This window comes from Haemorhous mexicanus, chromosome 4 (assembly GCF_027477595.1).
Source record: "Haemorhous mexicanus isolate bHaeMex1 chromosome 4, bHaeMex1.pri, whole genome shotgun sequence".
NCBI classification, from domain to species: Eukaryota; Metazoa; Chordata; class Aves; order Passeriformes; family Fringillidae; genus Haemorhous; species Haemorhous mexicanus.
This window is the reverse complement of record NC_082344.1, coordinates 5,869,954-5,891,353: the sequence shown is the minus strand read 5'-3', so window position 1 is coordinate 5,891,353 and position 21,400 is coordinate 5,869,954. Positions and strand designations below refer to the sequence as shown.

At 41.1% G+C, this 21,400-nt stretch overlaps 1 protein-coding gene across 1 annotated transcript in view; it reads right to left on the bottom strand.

Annotated features, from left to right (window-relative positions):
• The window catches only part of FAT4 (FAT atypical cadherin 4), a 122,785-nt gene that overhangs the window by 58,918 nt on the left and 42,467 nt on the right, over positions 1 to 21,400 (bottom strand). Inside the window, exon 2 of the mRNA XM_059843752.1 lies at positions 35 to 166. Coding sequence (XP_059699735.1) covers positions 35 to 166 — 132 coding nt within the window. The remainder of the gene's footprint in view (positions 1 to 34; positions 167 to 21,400) is intronic.

Genomic DNA, 21,400 nt, shown 5'->3' with positions numbered 1-21,400 from the left:
GTACCAATATTCAAAGCTGAAATCATGCTCCTACCTCATCAGCATCCATGGCTGTCAGCTGCAGTATTTTAGATCCATCCCCTATGTTCTCCTCTACAGTCAGGTCGAGCATGTCTGTGGGGAATACTGGTGGGTTGTCATTGATATCCTGAAGTGTTATTTCTACCTGTAAAAAGCAGGAATAGGAAAAAAATTTGAATGAGCACTAGACAAGGATTAGACCTGAACGTTACTAATAAAATAATTCTGAAAGAAATCAGGTAAATTGCTCCTAATCACATGAATTAGCACATTCCCAAATCACACCAACAACAGGAAAAGCCCATCCGGATATTAAAATTCTACCTTGTTATAAAATACTCCTAGGAAAACCTCTAAGACAAATAAAGTTAATTTGACTTGTTGATAGCAGCTGATTTTAAATGGTCCTAGTCTAGTTTATACTGGAAGAGATCCACTGATAGACTGTCACTGTAATCCTCAAAGTCAGCCCCTGGAGAGGAACTGCCAAGTGCCGGGGCAGGAGATCGTTCAACCATTAAATGCTGCCTGACATAAAGATGAGGTGGTGTAAAATTCTCTCTGAAATGTTTATATATTGGCAACTCTCCGTTGTGAGAGGGGGAAAAAAAACACCCTTGCACTTAATATATTTTATAACAAATAATCTGCTTTTCTCTCTCTCAAAACTCCCCTCTAATTGCAAACATAAATGTTGCTTTAGGAGCACCCACGAGCATCTACTCTCCTTGACTATCCAAAACTCAATAAATGTTCTTTTCACATGCCATATTTGTGTGCCTTTCCAAGTAAGAATGATAGCTCCTGAAAGGTTGTTTTGTGATCTTTATCCCTAGTTTTTCATAAGCAAGATTGCTGCCCTGCTGATGCTAATTCAAAAAGATGCAGAGCTACATTTTCTCTTGTTGCTGGGTCTGGAATGCAATATTCCAAAATAGAAAAAGAAGACACAGCTGGTTTATATTTATCATGGAAAAAAAAGTATGGTTTTGGACCCGAAATATTAAACAGTCACCAAACTCTGAAGACCCACTAAGGAGGAAATGAGTAGCTGAAAGAACTGAGGAACAGAGAAGTTAAAAGGCAAAGGTATGGATGACTTAAAGAAGGTACCTGGATCAACAGATAACCTTATTTATCTGTTATGTCCTTATCCACAAGGATTCTCCAGGCACTCAGTTGAAAAGATATGGATTGGGCTGCTCTGGATATAACCAAGACAGGCATTTCTGGTGATCCCAAGTCTATGATTTCTGCTGTTTCTAGTCCCCCGTCATAACATTTTCTTCTCTGTTCTGTTTTCACAGGGACCACCAGTGGCCAAACTGTTCTGACTTGATCATCAGGATGATCCCAAACACAGAGGAAATATTATATTAATATTAGTGTAATATTAATATAATGCTGGAAATGGAGACAGAACATGGGTTCTTTACAGAAGGCCATTATTTATTTATCCCCTATTTAATCCCTTTTGAGACTCAAAAAATGGTACACAAAACAATTCACAGCCTGAGACAGATCAACCCAGAAGATTTTATTGTTAAATTTATATCCCTGACAGCAGAAGCACAAGGAGTGCTGAGCAGAGCATCACCAGCAGTGATTTACAACCACCTCACCAGACACAAACTTTTGGAGAAGAAGGTAGCCCAGGTTGGTTTTCAAGGAGAATGGATGACAATTAATCACAGAAATGGGAGGGACGTGGTAGAAATGACAGATGAAGGATTTTGCCAGCCCTCCCTGCCCTTGGAATTGGCACAGCACACTCCTCCTGCTTTCCTCCCCAAAGTGCAGCATTTCCCCAGACAGGGTTTCAAGGTAAAGCAGCTGCACAGCTCTGCAATTCATCTATTCCTACCACACATGTCATTCACAGCTAATGTTTCAGCTGAGGGTGACATTTCACCACCAGAACCCAATTTCATGATGAGAAATTGCCCTTTGTACAAATGATATGAAAAATATGTGACAACTTCTGGGGGGTTTGGGATAGGAACTGTGCATCGCCTACAGCTTGAATAATGTGAAATAGCGAGGATCCAAGAACACAGATGGCTAAGGGTTGGGGGACAAATGAGTTAATTATAAAGTCAGATTCCAGAGAAGTGGAAAAAAAAAAAAAAAGAAGAATAAAAGAGGTAATTTTATTCTGAAAAATCAGTTCACAAGCAAACAAAGAAACTGTATTTTATCCCAAAGATGTGCTTTAGATGGTGGAAAAAGATAAGAAATTCTCAAATAAGGATCAGAATTTTTTAGAAAAAAAACCACAGCATTTTTAAAGAGCATTTAGACCATTATTTATTACTTATCCACAAGGCTTAGATAATGTGTATTGCTTCATAATTCACCATTGGCTAAGTCCAATCAGCATCTGTGTCTAAAGCTATCTTTTGACCTCTGCTAGAATTTACTACTTCTGCTTCCAAACAGACCTGCAGACCTGAGAGTCAGATCCTTGGATGCACTCATTTGCAGAAATTTCACTGAAACAATCACAGAATCACAGCATGGTGTGGGCTGGAAGGGACCTAAAAGATAATGCAGTTCCACCCACCCTGCCAGGGATGAGGATGCCACTCACTAGACCATGTGTCTCAGGGCTCATCCAGCCTGGTCTAAGACATCTATGAATCTGTTACATTTCATTTAAGAGAGGATCTCATACATCCTGAATGAGATGGGATGTCAACTGAATATCCAGGAGCTCACCAATTAATTTCACTTTGAAATTATTCCATAAATTCCAATATGAAGCAGAAGCCCACAGGAGAACCACAACCACTAAGTCTTCCATTGCCATGGGGCACTGGAAGATTGCAGAGGATCTTATCACACCTTTACTGGAGAAGAAAAAGAAAAGAGAAAATTCCACAAAGCTTTAATCAAAGATTGAAACTAAACCTTTTCCCAACCAACTGCTCCTATTTTTCTAATCCCACCTGCCATTCGCATAAAGAAATCAATGTGTGTCACTTCAGGAAATACATGGTTTGATTATGATCATAAAGCACCTATTAAAAATTAAGTGTAATTCTGCCCTGGATTTAAGGAAGGCAAGACAAGGTGGTCATGGTGGTGTTTGCCCCCCAGGAGTCACATTCAAAAGGGTCCCACAGACCGTGTGCTGATCTCAGCACACACGATTCTCCCAGCTCACACTGGTGGCAAGCCACCCACCAGCAAGAGCAGAAGTACAAGAACAAATATCCAGGAAACCAAAGGCCTTGAAACCTCAAATACACCAGAGGATGGAACACAAGGGAGCTGAAGGGTTTATCCAAACCTTGGAAAGAAGGAACCAATCCCTGTAGAACTGCAGGAAGCAACGTGCCCAGGCTACATGGAAAGTGATAATTGCCATCCCTTGTCCAAATCAATCCAAAATGAGGAATATTCTTCCCTGACCTCAAACTCATCACTCAGTACAAATCTAGGATGCAAAGGCAGATACAAACCAAGCACCTCACAGCACTCCAAGTCCTGCACCATGCAGCAACAATTTCTGCCACTTTCCATCTGACAAATCCTCAATTCCTATTTGCATCAACAGCAACTTTTAATACAGGACCCAAAAGTTCTTACTGCCACTCAGAGGACTCAAATATGGTAAAATACAGAAACAGCAAAGATAGTTAAGCATCTCTGCACCCTTTTTAGTCTCTAACTTGCCCTCTCCTGTGGTCCAGGCACTGATGGGGGCTTTGCTCCTCTGAACAGCCTTGAATTTCTGCAGAAGCTATGAGAGCACAAATAGCTACAGACTCTCTTAAATCTGTTAAGACTGTGATGGAAAACTGATTAATATATTTATAATACTGTTTTGCCTTTGTTGTTCAAGGGAAAATGAAAGAAATCAGAAAGCTTTGGTCAATCCACCTGTACATACATCTCCACAAAATTACTCTTGTACAAATTCTAGTACAATGCTTTTCCCTCACACATTTAATGCATCTAGAAAAAAACAGACTGAAAATCAAAGCTTTCCCTCAAAGCTTATTCTTCAGACAAATACAAATTGTTTGTTTACCAGCCCTTGTAAAATAAACACAGTAATTTTACATATCAATTTCTATGTAAACCATCTTTGTGTGGGCTTTTTTTTATTAGGTTTTATTTTTGTGTGCTTGTTTCATGTTTGAGTCAAGCTAAGATACAAAAACAGAGGCATACAACAAACCACAGAGATCTGCAATATAGAAAGCCAAACAATACCACAAATTTCCCTGTGCATGAATCAAATTTCTCCTTCACAGGCTTAATAACATTCTCACAACAACTCCCTGCCCCTGCCACAGCTACAGATGGCCAGCTCATCCTCATCTGTGACAATTTGATTGCTGCAGCCTGTTGTCACAGACATTTTAAAAGCAGAGGAAGTATTAATTGCCTTGATCTTGTTAGGATTCTTATTTGCTGTTCAAATTAGCCTCTTGTGGTTTTTTGGGATTTTTTTTCTTCCCTAAACAAATTCAGAACAGATTGAGGCAGGGCAGCACTCACCTCAAACAGTTCTGCCACAATTTACTCTGAATGTAGATGCTAGAAAAATAGTTCTTTCTCCATTCAGATAAACCTCAGCTGTTAACAGATATAGGAATCATATCAAGACCTCAAATTTTAAAGCACACAGATCTATTAAAGCATTTAAGACATAAACTATTCTTCAGCTTATTTAAAATAATTTGTTGAACCAATTCCACTTCAAAAATACCAGTACCCCAGGTAACTAGTACTGAACAGGCTAGACAAGTTCCACGCTCAACATAAAAAGCTTAAAATGAGAGTTTTATTCTGGAAAAAGAAATTATTTTAGTGGTTGAGTTTATGAGCTACAAAGGTATGTAAAATAAAACATTGCCCTGCAAGGCAGTGTGCCAAATTCAAACCACTCAAAACACCTTCCATAAACCAATGGGTTCACTTGGCCAGACCCCATCCTTCTGTTTTACTACAGTTATTAACATTTCGTTGGCTTTTCTTCCAAACTCAGGAGCCTTTACAGACAGAACAGCTTTCTGAAGTTCTCCCACCTATCAAATGACAGTGAGAGGAGGAAAAAAGATGACACAGGAAACATGAATGAGCTCACGTGGCAGCAGCAAGTTTCCCTGGGAGTCCCCAAAGAGCAACCCTTGCTTGGAGCCACGCTGTGCATGGCACACAGTGGGTCAGAGATCTATAGATAGAACACGATCTGAGGAGGGAGGAGGAACTCCCAGATGCCTCAAGCCTCCCATGCCTCTTCAAAAGCTACAACTACTTGATTAAAGATCAAACAGAGTGCAGAGGCAACAGCTTTTCTTTCCATTTATATGGTGTTGAGTCATTCTTCTTCCCTTTGCTCGCTGCCTCTCTCAGGAGATCCCCTCTAATAATCCACGAGCAGCATCCCCACAAATCACCCTGGAGACTTTTGTTTATGCCTAAACCATTAGATGATCCTTCATCTTAAAACAAAATTAGGGAGCTTTTTCTTCTTTGCTGGAGACCATGGCAGCACATTTTCAATTTGAACTGAATAAAAGAGGAAGGATTTTATTTCCCCCTCCCTCGGTAAATATTCTAAGTAATATCAATCATGATGACAAAAGGAAAGAATATAACTATTAATTCACCCCATCCATGTAACTGACTGAAGAACCTGGCAAACACTAGTTTTTTTTTTTTTTCATTCATCAGCTCACCCTTCTCCTTCATCCAGCAATGATTCCCTAATCCTGGAAAAGACACATCCATGTGTAGATTCCTTTTCTAAGTTGATGTGAGAAATTAGACTGGCCACTCACACCACTTAAGTCATGGTTTTACACTCAGTGCTTGAGGAGCAGTGCATGGGTGCTTCCTCCAAAGTGGAGAGGCAAGGGAGTGGGGAGATAAAGGATCAGAGTACAATGCATGTCTGGAAATATATATTTTAGGAAAAAAAGAAAAAAAATCCTCTTTAAAAGTAATGAAATTTGACATAAATAAATAAATATAAAACCCCATGGCCCATCTTGAACCAGTTTCCCACCTTGCTCTAAATCACTGGGAAACAGTAAGTTTGAGGGTAAAGAAATAAACACTTATGCTTTGAAATTACTTGAATACCAAATAATAGCAGAGCTCAGGAAGGTGAAAAACCTGAACTACTGATCATGCACATTTACAATTTTCACAACAAGATGGAAAGCCCATTTGTAAAGAAAATATCTTGGGACAAGGCAATAGCTGAGGCTGAATGAGGCATCTGAATATCCCATTTTCCAGGAGGCAAACAATCCCAGTGCATGCTAGCACAATAAAAACCACATTAGTCTATTGTGCTGCAGGCCATCAAGCCTGTTAAATAGAAATTTAATGTTGCTAAGAATCCCACTATTAACAGGGGGAAGATTGCAGCTGGGGAGAAAATGTGGGGGGAAAGAGCTAAAAACACACTGTTTGGGAAAAAAAGAAATTTATAAAGCCAGACTTAAAAGACTTAATTCTGATGTCTGAGTTCAAGCTTGATAAAAGACAGGATGTGAAAGCAGTCCTAGGCCCCATCACTGCCCACTTCAGGGGCCCCAGAGCAAACAAAACATGAACAATGTATACAAGGCAGCACTAATTTAGAATAGGGATCATAGAAATATTTCCTTTTACCTCACAGAATCAGGAATTACTACTGATTAGCAGCCTTGAAATTGTTTGGAAATTTAGGGCTCAATGCCCTTTGGAAACATGTTTTGCTTTGTCCATTAAACAAACATGTATGGATCCCTATAAATGATATTATGATTAATATGTAGTGCTGCAATTTCCCAGGTAATTTTAATCTGTGGGGTCCAACTCCAGCATTTTAACATTGCAGAACCCTCCTGGAGTTGAGATCTTATTATGTACAGTTTAGTAGGGTGAGTTGATGTTTTTCAACCAAGACACTTTTATAAAGCATTACTATGAAGTGCTGGGAGATCCAAAGCCACTGGAATTTAATTGACATTACAGAATGACAGAATAATTTGGGTTAGAAAGGACCCCTCAAGATCATCTAGTCCAGGCTCTCTGCAATGAGCAGGAACATCTTCACCTAGACCAGGTTGCTCAGAGCCCCATCCAACCTGGCACTGAATGTTCCCAGGGATGGGACATCCACCACCTCTCTGGGACACCTGTGCCAGTGCTCCAGCACCCTCATCATGGCAAGTTTCTTCCTTATACCTAAATCAGGTGCAAATCTGCTTTCATCATCATATAAAATAAAAATTCAAAGAGAAGCTACTTCCTTCTGTTGTCCCTAAGAAATATTGATCCTAGTGCTGTAAAAAAAAAAAAGGTGCCATAATTGTTTCATTTTCTCTCCTTTTTCTTTTCCCCCCTATCTGTTAAGGTGACCACTGGGAGTTGCACTGCCTGGAGTCTTGATTAAATGTTTCACTGCATCCAGAACACTTCATCATGCAGCATAGCCAAAATCTATTATGGCTTGCAAGTGACTCATACTTGAGCTATGAGAAAACCATAATAAAGAGCATTTTACATAAAAATGCCCAAAAGGTTGGTAATTTAATCTTGATTCTAAGTAGTATGCAAGGTCTCTGCGTCCAGCCTGTGCAGACAATAAGGCATTGTCTGGAAATGTGTTACCTACTGTGGTTACAGCTAACTTTTTTTGCCAAAATCCAGATGAAAGACACTGAAAAGAAACAATCTTGCCCCAGCAGAAGGCCACCAGCCAGGACAGGACACTGACATCTCCAACACAGAAGATTTAAAAAAAATTAAGTTTTGCTAAAGGCAAAGCAAGCAATGCTAAAATTCTAAGTCTTTCTGAAATCAGTATTTTAAGGTAATTTAAGCACTACATCATTTTCTGCTCCCTTAAAAGAGACACAGTCTCACATGCAGCAGAGGGAATTAAAACTGGATTAGGGAAAGCACTACTCAAACCTTGGCTAATTTAACAGAGTAACAGCATGCTGACTTTAAAACACACACCAAAACATACAGAATCATAAACATGGAAACCCAGTAGGATCCAGCTTCACAGCAAATCAGAGATAAACATCAAATTGGTACAAGGGATAAAACTGATAAGAAATGCCACCAGCAGTTATTTTTGCCCTTCCCTCACCACCAGAAGCATAATGAATCACAGGTTATTTTTTCAGGACTGGTTAATGAGTAACATGGATAGCTCAGTCAATATTCATAGAGTTTTAAAAACAGATTGATTGTAGGGATGAGTTACTCTGAACTCCATTTCAGCAGCACTAATTAGCACACCAGGACCTCTCCCAGAAACTGAAACCCAGTGGCACCAGGGCAGAGCTGGGCTGGCACTAAGGACCATGAGATTGCACCAGGGCACAGCTGGGCTGGCCCTAAGGACCATGAGATTGCACCAAGATAGAGCTGGGCTGGCCCTAAGGACCATGAGATTGCACCAGGGCAGAGCTGGGCTGGCACTAAGGACCATGAGATTGCACCAGGGCACAGCTGGGCTGGCCCTAAGGACCATGAGATTGCACCAGGGCAGAGCTGGGCTGGCACTAAGGACCATGAGATTGCACCAGGGCACAGCTGGGCTGGCCCTAAGGACCACGAGATTGCACCAGGGCAGAGCTGGGCTGGCCCTAAGGACCACGAGATTGCACCAGGGCAGAGCTGGGCTGGCACTAAGGACCATGAGATTGCACCAGGGCAGAGCTGGGCTGGCACTAAGGACCATGAGAACTTCTCCACCCACCCATCCTTTCCATGGATGCTGGATATGCACACACACAGGGCCCTACAGCACTTCCCCAGATAAAAGGGGTGACTTTCTCACATTGCTTCTTCTGCATCTAGTTCCACCTCTGGTCACAAAGTCCATTCCAAATACCTGCCAAACCAACACAAACACTTGCTAGTGAGGTTTTTTTCTTTCTTTCTTTTTGGAATTTTGTTTTTTCTTAAAGCAGTATACATTTGGGACCCATTTGGCTTATAACTTTGCATTTAATTAAATGAGTTCTACTGCCACGTAATAAGAAATGGATTGAATGGGTAAGAACATTTCAGTCTGTGCCAGAAAATAAGAAAAAAAAAAAGGATAAAGTCAGAAAATGCAAGCATTAGAAGTTCAAGAATGGGAATGTCACACCTCTAAATTAAATAAATCACCTAATTAAACTTACAGGTGTGACATTTAAGACACATGCAGTCATCAGGACGATGTGATAAATCCATCCCATCACTGAAGGCTGCCCAAACAGCAAATGAAAACCTCTTAACCCAGAGCCATGGCAGAAAAAGCACTGCTATAGACACTAAGACACTATGTTTTCTTGCACCCACAGAAAACAATCTGATATCTGAGATATGGTTAAGATATATTTAAGATCCAGGACTGAATGCTGACTGATGTTTTGCAGTTATGAGGGTTTCCTATGTGGCACCTTCCTGAGAAGAATCCCTCTAAGAACCTAAAGAGACTTTGGCCAATAAAACACACAAGGCCAACGTGTTACTTTCCTGTTTCACATTTAGAAGTACAAGGCCATTTTATAGAAATGACCAAAGGTTCTTCCCCCCCACAGCACCTGAGGCTGCTAGCAGGGAGCTATCAGGGCTAGAAATTTCAAATATTTCTGCATCCTCCCACAAATTTCAGGGAAATGCCTTCCTCCCCATATTGCTCTTTTGCAGACGACAGCCTTGTGCAGCAGCTTCACATCTGGTGTCAGGGAGGGCCCCTTCCCTTCCCTGTGGCCACAGGCCACTTGAGGCCAGAAAAGCTTTTTTTCTGTGGCCACAGCTGGACCTTTTCATGTGGCTCCCCTCAGCAGAGCCAGCTGGCAATCCAGGCTACAGGGGCAGGGTCTAGAACTTAACCCACTGGGCACACCAGCCCTCCTTTATTCTGCTTTCCTCCCATATTTCAGAATTTTCATTTAAGCAGCTGGACCTTCAGACACATCTTTCTTTCCCCAGTTATCTTTTTGGTCCACCATGGCTGTGGAACCTTCAGTACAATTATTCAGGAAGTCCCACATGATAACAGTAGGCTGATGCACTGTCTGTTGGACCAACTCCTACACCTGGACCAAAAAACAAAGTCCTACATGCCTCCAAAGCCTAGTTTTTCTCCCCAGCTAAATTTAACATGTCTACATTATCTCTTCTTGAAAAAATTGTTGTTTCTGGTGATGAGGTGTTGCAATAAAGCCCTTCTTGAAGCTAAATAAAAACCTCTATATTAGTCTTTTACCAAACCATGAAGATTCAAGTTTGCATATAACTAACAACTTTCATCTCCAAAAATATTCTAAATAGCTGAATAACACATTTCTTCTGGCCCAGGAACGTGAAAGGTGGCTGAAACTCCACTTAGAGAACTCTTCATGTCAGCCAACAATTTTTGTTTCCCTTACTTACCTTTTGAATTTTCTTACTCAGCTGTTGGAGTTTGGATTTGACACAGCAAATTTAGAAAAATCAAGCATTAAAGACTAATTAAATTGTCTTTTTGAAACATGTCATTTCAGCATAACTGTAAATACACACATGACCCTGTGCACTGAAGAAAAATCAAGTGAAAACCCCAGACTTTTCCAGAAATAGCTGGAGCAGCGTGCTTATGTGGGATTCTACAGTCATCTTCCTTAATAAAGAATATGAAGTGTTTTATTTGAGCATAAATTCAGAGATTGGACTTTTACTGGTTTCTAAACATCCACTACATCTTCCCTAGATGCAGAACCTACATCAAACTATGAAGTTCAGCTCTCTGGCTGCTACAGTCAATAATAAGAACTTTTGAATAGCCCAGATCCTGATATATTCCTATATCACATCTCTCTCCCCCAGCACCCTGACTTTGCACCACAGCCAACCTCTCACTGACTTTTTCTATTTATTTATTTGTTTTATTGTGGATAGCCCTAAGCAAGCCCTGATTACTGGGTCAGAAATATCACCAGCAGCTGGCAATTGTACCAAACCAAAGCCTCCCTTTAATCAGGTAAACACTTTGAGTTCTGATAATCTTAGTAAACCTTTAGAGGGGGAAAAAGAAAGAAGAAAGAAATACACTGGCACTTCTGCATATCTTAATTTCAGTGTGGCAGGAAGCAGATATACCACAAGAGAATGGTTCCCATGGTATTTCAAGCCTAGGAGAAACCAAAGAACCTTTTCATGCCCTGTCTGATGTCCCCACTGAAGTGACTTAGCTATTCCTTGTATTATAGCACTTGGGTTTTCAGTTGTTATCCTGATTGTGCCAAATCTTTGATCCTTTTGGAAGTTCTCCACCAATGGTCATTACTACAAGTCTCTGGATATTTAAAATGTACGGGAGGAATTTTCGAAGAGCTGAGAATCATCAGTTCCCTTCTGAGGAACACAGAAAACCAAAAAAAAAAACCTAACAAAACAAACCAAATCAGAATAAATGTTCAAGTGTAACCATAAAAGATGCAGAAATTCTTAACAGAGTTCAAGAATCCCTAAATACACAACTAAAAGATATAATTCTGCCTTTTGAAAATGGAACCTAAGCTCAATTTCCTTGTGTTTTCCCCTTGCTTTACTTCCTTTGATTTGTGTCTTCAGCAGGGTGTCTATGATGTGGCATGGGATTTTTTTTTTTTTTTTAAAGTACATTTTTTTCTAAAGATCTTGTAGGTTGCAACAGTCTCAGTCTTTCTGGTTTTAACTGAATTAAGGAGTGCTGTGTACTGAATGTACAAACTGGCCCACTATCCATGTGGAACAGATTAGACAATGATCATTCATTGTATGCTCACAATTGAAGCATTTCAATAGTTTTATAGACAATTGAGAAAATAGAAAAAGTATTTTGAGGACAAAATTTGAATGGATTACAGTTAAATTATTACATTATATGATACTACAGGGCAGGAAAACAGAAACAGAGTGGGCAAAATTTAATACAAAAAACCAAAGAAAGTCACACATTAACTCTTAGTAACTTAGTAAGAAGTTTTTTAGACTTCTCCATGATGCAACAAACCTGGGCATCATGGAGAAGTTGAAAAAACAATGCTGAGGGGTTTTGTTTCCTGGTTTTTTGTACCATTCACACCCCCCTCCCTGCCAAGATTCCTCAATCTCAGCCTGGTTTGATCCTTCCATAAGGTGTGACACCTTATTTTATTTTCCTAAGCGTAATGCAGAAAGATGGTAGAGCAAAACTTTCCTGTAAAAAAAGTATTTTCTAGATACAAGTGCAATAAATCTGATAGCTTTTTGAGAAAGTCATCAAGCAGTTGAAAAAAGGAAAATAAGGCAGGCAAAGACTTCTGAATAAATCAAAAAATGGCAACAACTCAAATGCCTCCACTAGCTCTTCGTGTTAATAGAGACAAAGTAATAACCAACATAATTTCATAAGGGACAGGGGGTGATAGGGCAACAGGGACAGCATCATGCCCCAAAGACATCATGGTGTGCTTTACATGGCATTTGTTTCTCTTACAAGTAATGGCATAGCAAGTAGAGATGCAGATGTTCTGTTTAAAACCATCCTAAAGCTGAAAATACCCACACCCATCTAGAAACATACTGCTTGAAATATCAGCATTTGTGAGAAATGAATAATGGCAATTTCTGCATTTATCAACAGCTGCCTTCTACAAACTGCCAGCAGCCTTTCTCCAACATGATTAAAGACATCTCTGTAATAATAAAATATCATAGTATCTGTCCTGCAGAGGGGAAAAACAAAGAACAGAGGCATAAAGTGATGTGATTGGTACAGTGCATCCAGGGCAGACCTGGCTGCCAGCCTGAGCCCTCATCACTCCTTACTTTCAGTCACAGTGTGACATCATCCAAAAGCTGTATGGTCACTAACAACAAAGGGAGGAACAACGCCTCTTGCAGGCAATCTCAGCCCCCAAAAACTGAAGTGTAAACTGAAGTCACTCCTTTGGTCTTTCCCATGACCAACCTATAGCACAGAAAAGCAGGAGCTGTTATTGACCTTTCCTTTATGGTTTATGAATCACTGACACACTCCCTGCTGTGTGCCATTTGCTGACATGTCATATTTTGTCTCAGAATGATGAATTTTGTTCACAAGAATAAATTGCTGTTGTATTTAACACACTTTCTGATAATTATTAATTGTGCATTTTTCCAAATGCATTTCTTACATAGGCATCACCAAACAACTTCTTGAAGCCCAGTAAGTCCCAGATGCCCTCCAAGCAGGCCATGGCAATTCCCTGGCATGAGATGGTGTGCAAAATGCTGTACATATTTGCAGTATGCCTCAGGGAGAAAGCTACAGGCTATGAGCACAGTCATTCAGGTTAAAATAACAACAGTAGAAAGAAATGAAGGGGGAATATTTGTAACAATGCTAACTGATGGCTGGATTCACATTTTGTTTTCAGTAACCCCAAAACAAATCCTGAAACTCCAGCAAGGTTAATGCCTTTCTTTGTATGGTCTGAGGTACTTGGCAAACACTGCTGAGTGAATTAAAACGAGCCTACAATACAAGCAAGTTAGAAGGGTTAATTGAAACCTCTTTGAGCAGCAATGCAAACCCCTCAAATCTGTCAAAATTAATGAGAAAAGCCAGAAGAAACATTATGGTTCTGTCTAGACTGCCAGAACCTACAGTCTGCCTTGCATTAATAAATGCTATAGAAAAGAAACTCTGCTGTGAGGGTGGGGAGGCCCTGGCACAGGCTGCCCAGAGAAGCTGTGGATGCCCCTGGATCCCTGGAAGTGTCCAAGGCCAGGCTGGACAGGGCTTGGGGCAGCCTGGAGCAGTGGAAGGTGTCCCTGCCCATGATCTTTATGGTCCCCTCCAACCCAAACCATTCTGTGATTCACTTGATAGCCAGCTCTGCCATCCTGGCGTACCAAAGCACAGGGAAACCTTTCATTTCTCTGGGTTTGATATCACTGTTATGCTTGGATGGCAGAGCAGCTCCAGATGGCCTTGGAGTGACCATGTCTGAGCTACAGAGCCACCTCTCCTCCCCACAAAGCCCTCACTGCAGACTGGGTCTGACCCACAGCTGCAGGGAACCATGCTGAGCCAAACCTCCTTCATTTCCCCCACAATCTGTCAACTTTAGAGAGCAACACAATTGAAGCTTATATTTGATAATATATATATTTTATATTATATTATATATTATCAAATATATATATATTATATATATATATAATATATATATTTGATAATTACACCCATGTTGGCTTTACAGCTCCTCCCACCTTAGCCCTTAGAGAAATACAAGCAAAGGCAAAAAAACCCAAAAAACTCTTACAAAGAAAAACCTCACCAAGCAGAATAAGCCTCCCAATATGACTTTGTAAGCCCAGACCAACAGCACAGCTTGGAGGGGCAAAACCAAGCAGAGGTGACCCTGAATGTGCCAGAGGGGCCCAAATGCTCCAACATTCCTTCAGTCCTTTGGGGTCTTCAGATCTCCCAGATATTCCTACTCCCAGGACACATGAGCACCTGTTGGCACCTCTGGTAAATCCCTGCCTGCTGCCTCAAGCCATTTCTTATTTTTCAGGCTGATGAGCATGTGCCTAATAACCAGCAGAAATCAAACAGGAGCCCCAAAACAACTTTCTACTGACCTAAAGTAGTTTGGAACTTATGAAGACATCCTTCTTACATTTATGTTAGACAAAAGTCTTTTCCTACATTTCCAGCAGCCTCCACAGACATCAGAACAGCATTAAAAAGCAACTTACAAACTACACCATCATTACTTTCTTTGCACAGAAGGTCATTAAAAATATGCAAGTAGCTTCAAAATCAGATTTATTCACTGCACTTCAGCACACACAATGAACATTAAACTTTTAGTTCTTGGGCTTAGCACATGTTTGTTATTTATAACCTTTGTACTTTGCAGGCTTAGAAACTGCTGCAAATCATGACCACCAGTATTTGTGGCTCTTTAATTTAATATACAGCAACAACGTTATAAATACGGTGCTGAACTAATAAAGTCATCACAAAACAACAAAGAATATCAAGTTTTGCACTATTTTTTTATACTACACAGCATTCAGCTCACCAGTACTTTCTAATCAAGCTTCCTGTACCCCACTTATATCATTGCAGCTCATTAAATTTCCTAATTTATGTACAAGGACAGCTCAGCTCCTCTGGTTTTTGGGTACATAAATGTATGCATCTTATGAAGACTAACTCAATTAACACCACATATTTGATAATCAGTTTGACAAATAATAGCATCAGACTGCACGGAAACAGAGCAGCACTCCAATTTTATTTTTTTTTTTAATTCTTCTGAACTTGAGCTTATTTCCTGGTATTGAAATCATAATTAACTTACATCAAAAATCCTGCTGCTGTAAATCCTACTGACTTCAGTAACTCTGCCAGAAAGGGGTCCATTATGTGAGTCATCTGCTACAGAACAGAAAACAGCAACCATGCTACAGAATAATGCCAACTGGGAAGATTTATGTTCCTCTGACCACATGCCCCTTCGAGTTGTGTAACTCTGCACACTGGCTGAGATACCATCTTTTTTCTCTCCAATGTGACCAAGGAAAGGTGACTAACCATTTTCAATTGATGTGTTTTTCTTCCTGAGGGCCTAAAAAGCAGCTTATTTGTGCAACTCAGGCACCACAGCAATGAAAGTTGTGTCTCATTTGGCACGGGGCCAGGCAATGCTTGCTGAGTGCCAAATGCTCCAGTAACCCAGATAATTTACACAGAGATGACGCACAGGAGAAGAAAAATCAGGTTATTACTCTATTTACTACCAGATACAGCCTTAAATTTCATTGTATGCAGGGCTGGGCTTTAGAGTGAGCCATCCTCAGCAGACACTTTTGGAAAATACACTTGGCACTTACAGAGTGCAGTTTAAAAAGAGAGAAGAAAAAAAAGAAAAAGAGGTAAATTTAGAAGTAAGAATTAATGAGTACATCTGCAATTCTGTAATTATGGCATCTGCTCTTAAGCCTTTGCATCTGCTTGTGTACAGCTGCTCAGCACTGACAACAAGACCCTTAAACCCAGGACCAGATAGCATCTCACAACTTCAAGCCAAGCAAAAGAACAAACAAAAAACACCAAAAAACCAAAACATTAAATTCACATAGTGCACATGAACAGACTGATGTGACTAAGTTAATGATCCACTGGACAAAAGCTCAGTTTAAAACTGTGGGGAGGGTCTAATGGTTTCAAATACAAAAAGATTTGTGTGAAACTGAAGAGCTGCCTTCCAGGAATTAGCAAAAGGAATAATCTCCATGGGAGAGGCTTCATCATAAGAATTCATTGTCTAGCAATTGTGTTTTACAAACAAAGACTTTAATAAAAATGTTCTGGTAAATGTATTTTAGTAGAAATCTCCTCAAAACAAAATGATCAGGGCAAGCAAAGCACCACATTTTAAAACAAAGAGTGCTGTCAGCATCAACCCTCCCTGATATTTTAGGAAGAAGGTTTCTGAAGGTGTCACACTAATACTCAGTTCAGAGGGAATTCAAAATGGGACACACCTCAAAGCTACTGAGTATCCTCAAAGCCTACAAAAAGTCTCAGAAAGATGATTTCAAATACAAGGCAAAAAAATTTCAATATTTAATAGAGAACAGCTCTTTATTGTCTGTGGCTAGCACTGTGCAGAGCTGCACCCTCTGGGAATGGCTGCTCCCTCTCCCAAGTGTCCACTGGGATTATTCCAGGCCTGGCAAACCAGGTTTTTATCTCAGTTTCTGTCTCAGTTCTGCCAAATACATGAGAACCAAATGGAAGAGGTCCAAACATTTTTGTAGATGAGCAATTTGGTCTATCTGTGCTTTCCTGTGCTGCTGCAGCAGCAGTGACACACAAGTTTGGGGTGCAACTTCCAACAAGACCCCTTGCTGGGTATCTTCCACTGTCTGCAGCTGCACAAAGAGCTACAAATGGCTTGAGTTACCATGACTATGGGTGTATGAACATGAAAGTATGAACTGAATATGAATAATTTATGAAGAGCCTAAGATTAATTCACCTAGTGGTGCTGTGGGGGTGGAAAGGTCTGACACTTCCTTAGGGAGAGGAGAAGAACAGGTCACCTGAGCTATCATTCCCAGCATCACCCACAGTTCATCCCCTCCTGTACCCCTTACTGGGGCAGTGGTGCTACAAAGAACAATTTTCCAAAACCTTATTTCCTTTCCTTAACCTTGCTACTTTGATTCCCCTGCTGTTAATATCTGTCTCTCTCTGTATCTAAGTAGGCAAACTAGGAAAGCATCTGTCTTCTAACCACTGAAAAATCTACTAACTCCCCCAGGCTTCTCTCACTGGCCCTATTCTCTACCTGCAGTCTTCTCAGAGCTTTAATGCTCTTGTCTGCATGATTCCATATCCCTCCTGACAACTGTGGGTTGTCACTGTCATATTTTCTGAAAAATCCTCTTTGCCCAGGATTCTTCTCCTGGGAAGCTGAGAAGCCTCAGAGAAAAAAAAAAAAAAAAAAAAAAAAAAAGAAAAAAAAAAAAAAGGAAAACAATATTATCTCATTTGTTTCTCCTGTGTTTTGCATGTGAATTGTTGTGACTCAATGACCGCAGTCATGAGTTTTCATTAGTATCTTGTTAAGCCTTCTGTAAGTATCCTTTCTCTATTCTTTAGTACAGTTTTAGTATAGCATTCTTTAATATAATATCCTAAAATAATAAATGAGCCTTCTAAGAACATGGAGTCAGATTCACCATTTCCTTCCTGCCACGGGGGACCCTGAAAACACCACAGTGGGTGAGGCACAGTCAATAGATGCTGATGTTTTACAAGCAACCTTCCAACCCACACTCCTGACAGGAGAGATACCAGCTGTTTAACAGGTCCCTTCTGGAGGCAGTTATCTCCCAGAGTTGTGCTCCACGTCAGGACTGCTCCTCAAGGAGCAGCAAGGGAGGTAAGGAGGAAGGATTTACCTGCTCATCCCAGCAAAAGATTTTGTGCATGCTTTTTTTTCCTAGAGGAACACAAAGGGAGAGAGATATCACCTAGAAAGCCAAGGAAAGGGTTCACAAGCACCTAGGAGAAAACCAGGAGATAAAACCCAGCCAAGTGTGTACAACAGACCTAATTTCCTGCAGCGAGGGAGCAACAAACACTTGCCACAGGGGAAGAGCCACAGATGTCACATCTCTCTATGAGAGGGGATCATCCCATCTGAACACAGGCCAGTGACATGCCCCAGATGTAGGCTAGGCCAGCCACACGTATGGCATGGGGAAAAAGCCTTCTGTGCTGCTGCTCACAGGCTCACCTTGGCTACAAACCCTGGATCAGATTCCAGTGCAGGAATCCAGGAGCTGTGTGGAACTGACAGTGGAAGTACAACTGATACAGAAGGCTGCAGGCATCTGCCCTCCTTGCCCTTCAGCCCAGCCTTTTATCCCCTCCTGTTGATGCACTGCACCTATGTGCCCTCTGCTCCCTGGGGTGGTTGGTCAGTGCCCCTGGGCACTCCATGGCTCATTGCTGTCAGTGCTGCTCACAGCTGTACCCACTGGGGATGAGGCTCAGCCACAGCCCCACCCCAATCACCACAAACTGTGTGCCTACCTGGAACCAAGGGAAAACACTCAGAAAAGAGGAGCAATGATGACTACAGTCATTGAGCATGACCCACAAATTGATATTGAAAGAGATGAGATTCACTCTGGAAAATGAAGATGGGGAGAAATTGTATTATAACAGCCCTAAAGCACAAAAAAGTTTGGTTTGGTATTTTTGTCTAAAAACCAAAGGACTTACAGTAATAAAACCAATTTAGGTTAGCACCTAGGAGGAAATGCTATAGCACTGGGAGGAAGGAGAGTCTAGGAAGGAGCAGGAGAAGTCACTGCCAGGAACTCTGAAGGCATGTGAGGTCCTGCCTCTGTGCTGGAAAATGTGTGGATTCCCGCCAGCCTTCTCTCTGTCGATACCACAGCAGTTTAGGAAGCAGTCTAGGTGAGCAGTGACTGCCAGTGGTGGGCAAGACCTGGCAGAGACCTCAGTGAGAGAGCAAGATAACCAAAGTGCAGCTTCAGACTGCAGCTCAGCACCATCCAGGATGTGCAGGACACTTCCCTGCAATCCCTTTTAAATGATGCCCAGTGCAAGCCTTTTTCCAGGGGTAGGGGAGCATCAACACCACCTTGAGTACTATCAGCAACAAAAGTCAGGCCTTCATACAGAAACCATCTGCACTTGATTTGCTCTTCCTGCTGCTCTGCACATCACCACCACAATTACAAACAGAAGTATTTGGCTCCCTGCCTTGTCCTTTTATTGCTTTACTATGCTTCACTGCCAATCCTTATGGCAACAGAACTTGCAAAGTCATGGACTCTTATAAAAATCTTATAATACTAAAACCCTGTACAGAGATTTCTCCTTCTCTTGGACACCACAGAGTTTCCAGGTATTGTTTTTGCTCTCATATCATTTTATATCTAATATAATAGCCAGAAATATGAGTCAACAATAGTAAGTTGAAGATTTTTCTTCTATTTTTTTCCCCTCAATCTTAGGTATTTCCTTTCTGCTTTCATTGGTGCACTCTGCTCTGATTTTATTTGTGCTGCAAACTCCTTGGGGCAGAGGCAGTCTGTGCAGTACATTCTAAATCTGAATTTACAGAAGGTAGAAGGATGAATTGTGATCCCTGCTAGCAAATACTGAAACTTTCCCTCATCATTTGACCTAAGTGTTGTCCAGCAGGCTGAGCCCACTGCATTAAAATGTGTTCCCACAACCACAGTCTGAAAATAAGATTACTGCATTTATCAAGAGGCAACAGAGTTTGCATGAGTACCTGTTCCTGCAATCTTTCTTTAAATCAAAGAAACAACACAGAACCACCAAGACAGGGAATGCATGGATTCAGCTTCTGCCTCTCAGGCCAACATGCCAATCATTACACTGGGTTTGGAAGCTGAAAGTTAAAAGGTGTTCCCCCAGGTGTGTGCATTGGCAATACAGCAGAAATTTGTTTAATTTTACACAAGTTCAATCTGCTGTTTCACAAGGTGGAAATCACCAAGGTAGCTCCACAAACTAACTGGCCACGAGGTTTACAGGGCTCGAGCACACAGGGATCAAGTGGATCTGTGCAGCACTGGGATGCTATTTCTGATGCCTTATGATTATGGGATGCTGGCAGAAGGAAAGAGATCTGGTCATTTTCAGTAGGTTTCCCATGAGATCACAAGTTTGGAGTGTTTCTCACAGCATTAGACATGTCCCAGGAACTCACCTGCTCTGAAGCACAAGAGCTGCTGCCTGTGAGCTGCCTGCAATGGATTGTTGAGTGCAAAGTGATGGGAGGAATAATAATAACAGTTCAACAGATTAGAAGTACCTTCAGGGTGGGGGGATAGACTTGGTCAAAAGAAAAGAACAATGAAATTTGAACATTCTCCTTAATTTTGCATTAGTGCTGCATTGAAATTCTGTGCCATGCAGTGTTTACTTTCCAAAACCTGTATCTTAATTGCTGAAAATCTGGACTTGATGGCAAGAGAGATTTTTTTTTTTTTGGGGGGGGGGGGGATCTAATCCTTATGCACAAAATTACTTACAATATTTTAAATAAATAAGAAAAATCTACATGTAAGAGACACATGTAAGAATTTATGTATTCCTCACATTTCTCATTCAAGTTGAACTTGAATAATGAGGAAGCAGCCATTTGTTAAAAAAGGGGCAAGCTCAAATAGGCAAAAACATTTTGGAGGGCTCTCATACAGATTTTTCACTGTGAAAAACAGTGAGATTCAGATGGGACCCCAACAAATAGGAATGCTGTTTCTAGGAAAGGCAAAGTCACCATTTCCAGTATGATGGCCCAGAGGCAGGGTCCAAGAGCAGTGCCTCTCACCAGCACCCACCAACACTCAGCACTGCCTTTTTCTAGCCCAAATAGCCAACTTTCCTGCAAGGCTGCTGTTTACAGCCCTGAGAACTGCTGATCCCCATCACCTGAAGGCTTTGAAGAGGAAAGCACAGTAGGTAAATGCTGCCATCTACACATGGCCAACTGAAGGCAGCTGTGCCAGGCTGGGAAGGGGAAACACAGGGAAACACTGCTCTGCTGCCCTGCACAAGGGTTTAATCAGGCTCTTGACTGAGCTCAAACCAGCACTGCAGGCAGGAGGCACATCCTGGACAACTTAAATCCCATCAGAAAAGCTAAATATTATCTAAATCCGCAGGCATGAAGCACACAGAGAGTTTGGATTTGCGACTACTGTGTCAAAAAAGGCCCATCAGTGAATTATCACTTTCTTCTCCTGACCCACATGCACAGATTACATTCTGCAACATCTCAGCTGTCAATTAGACGTTTATATGACACTCACAATATATTTTAAAATAACATTTCATACA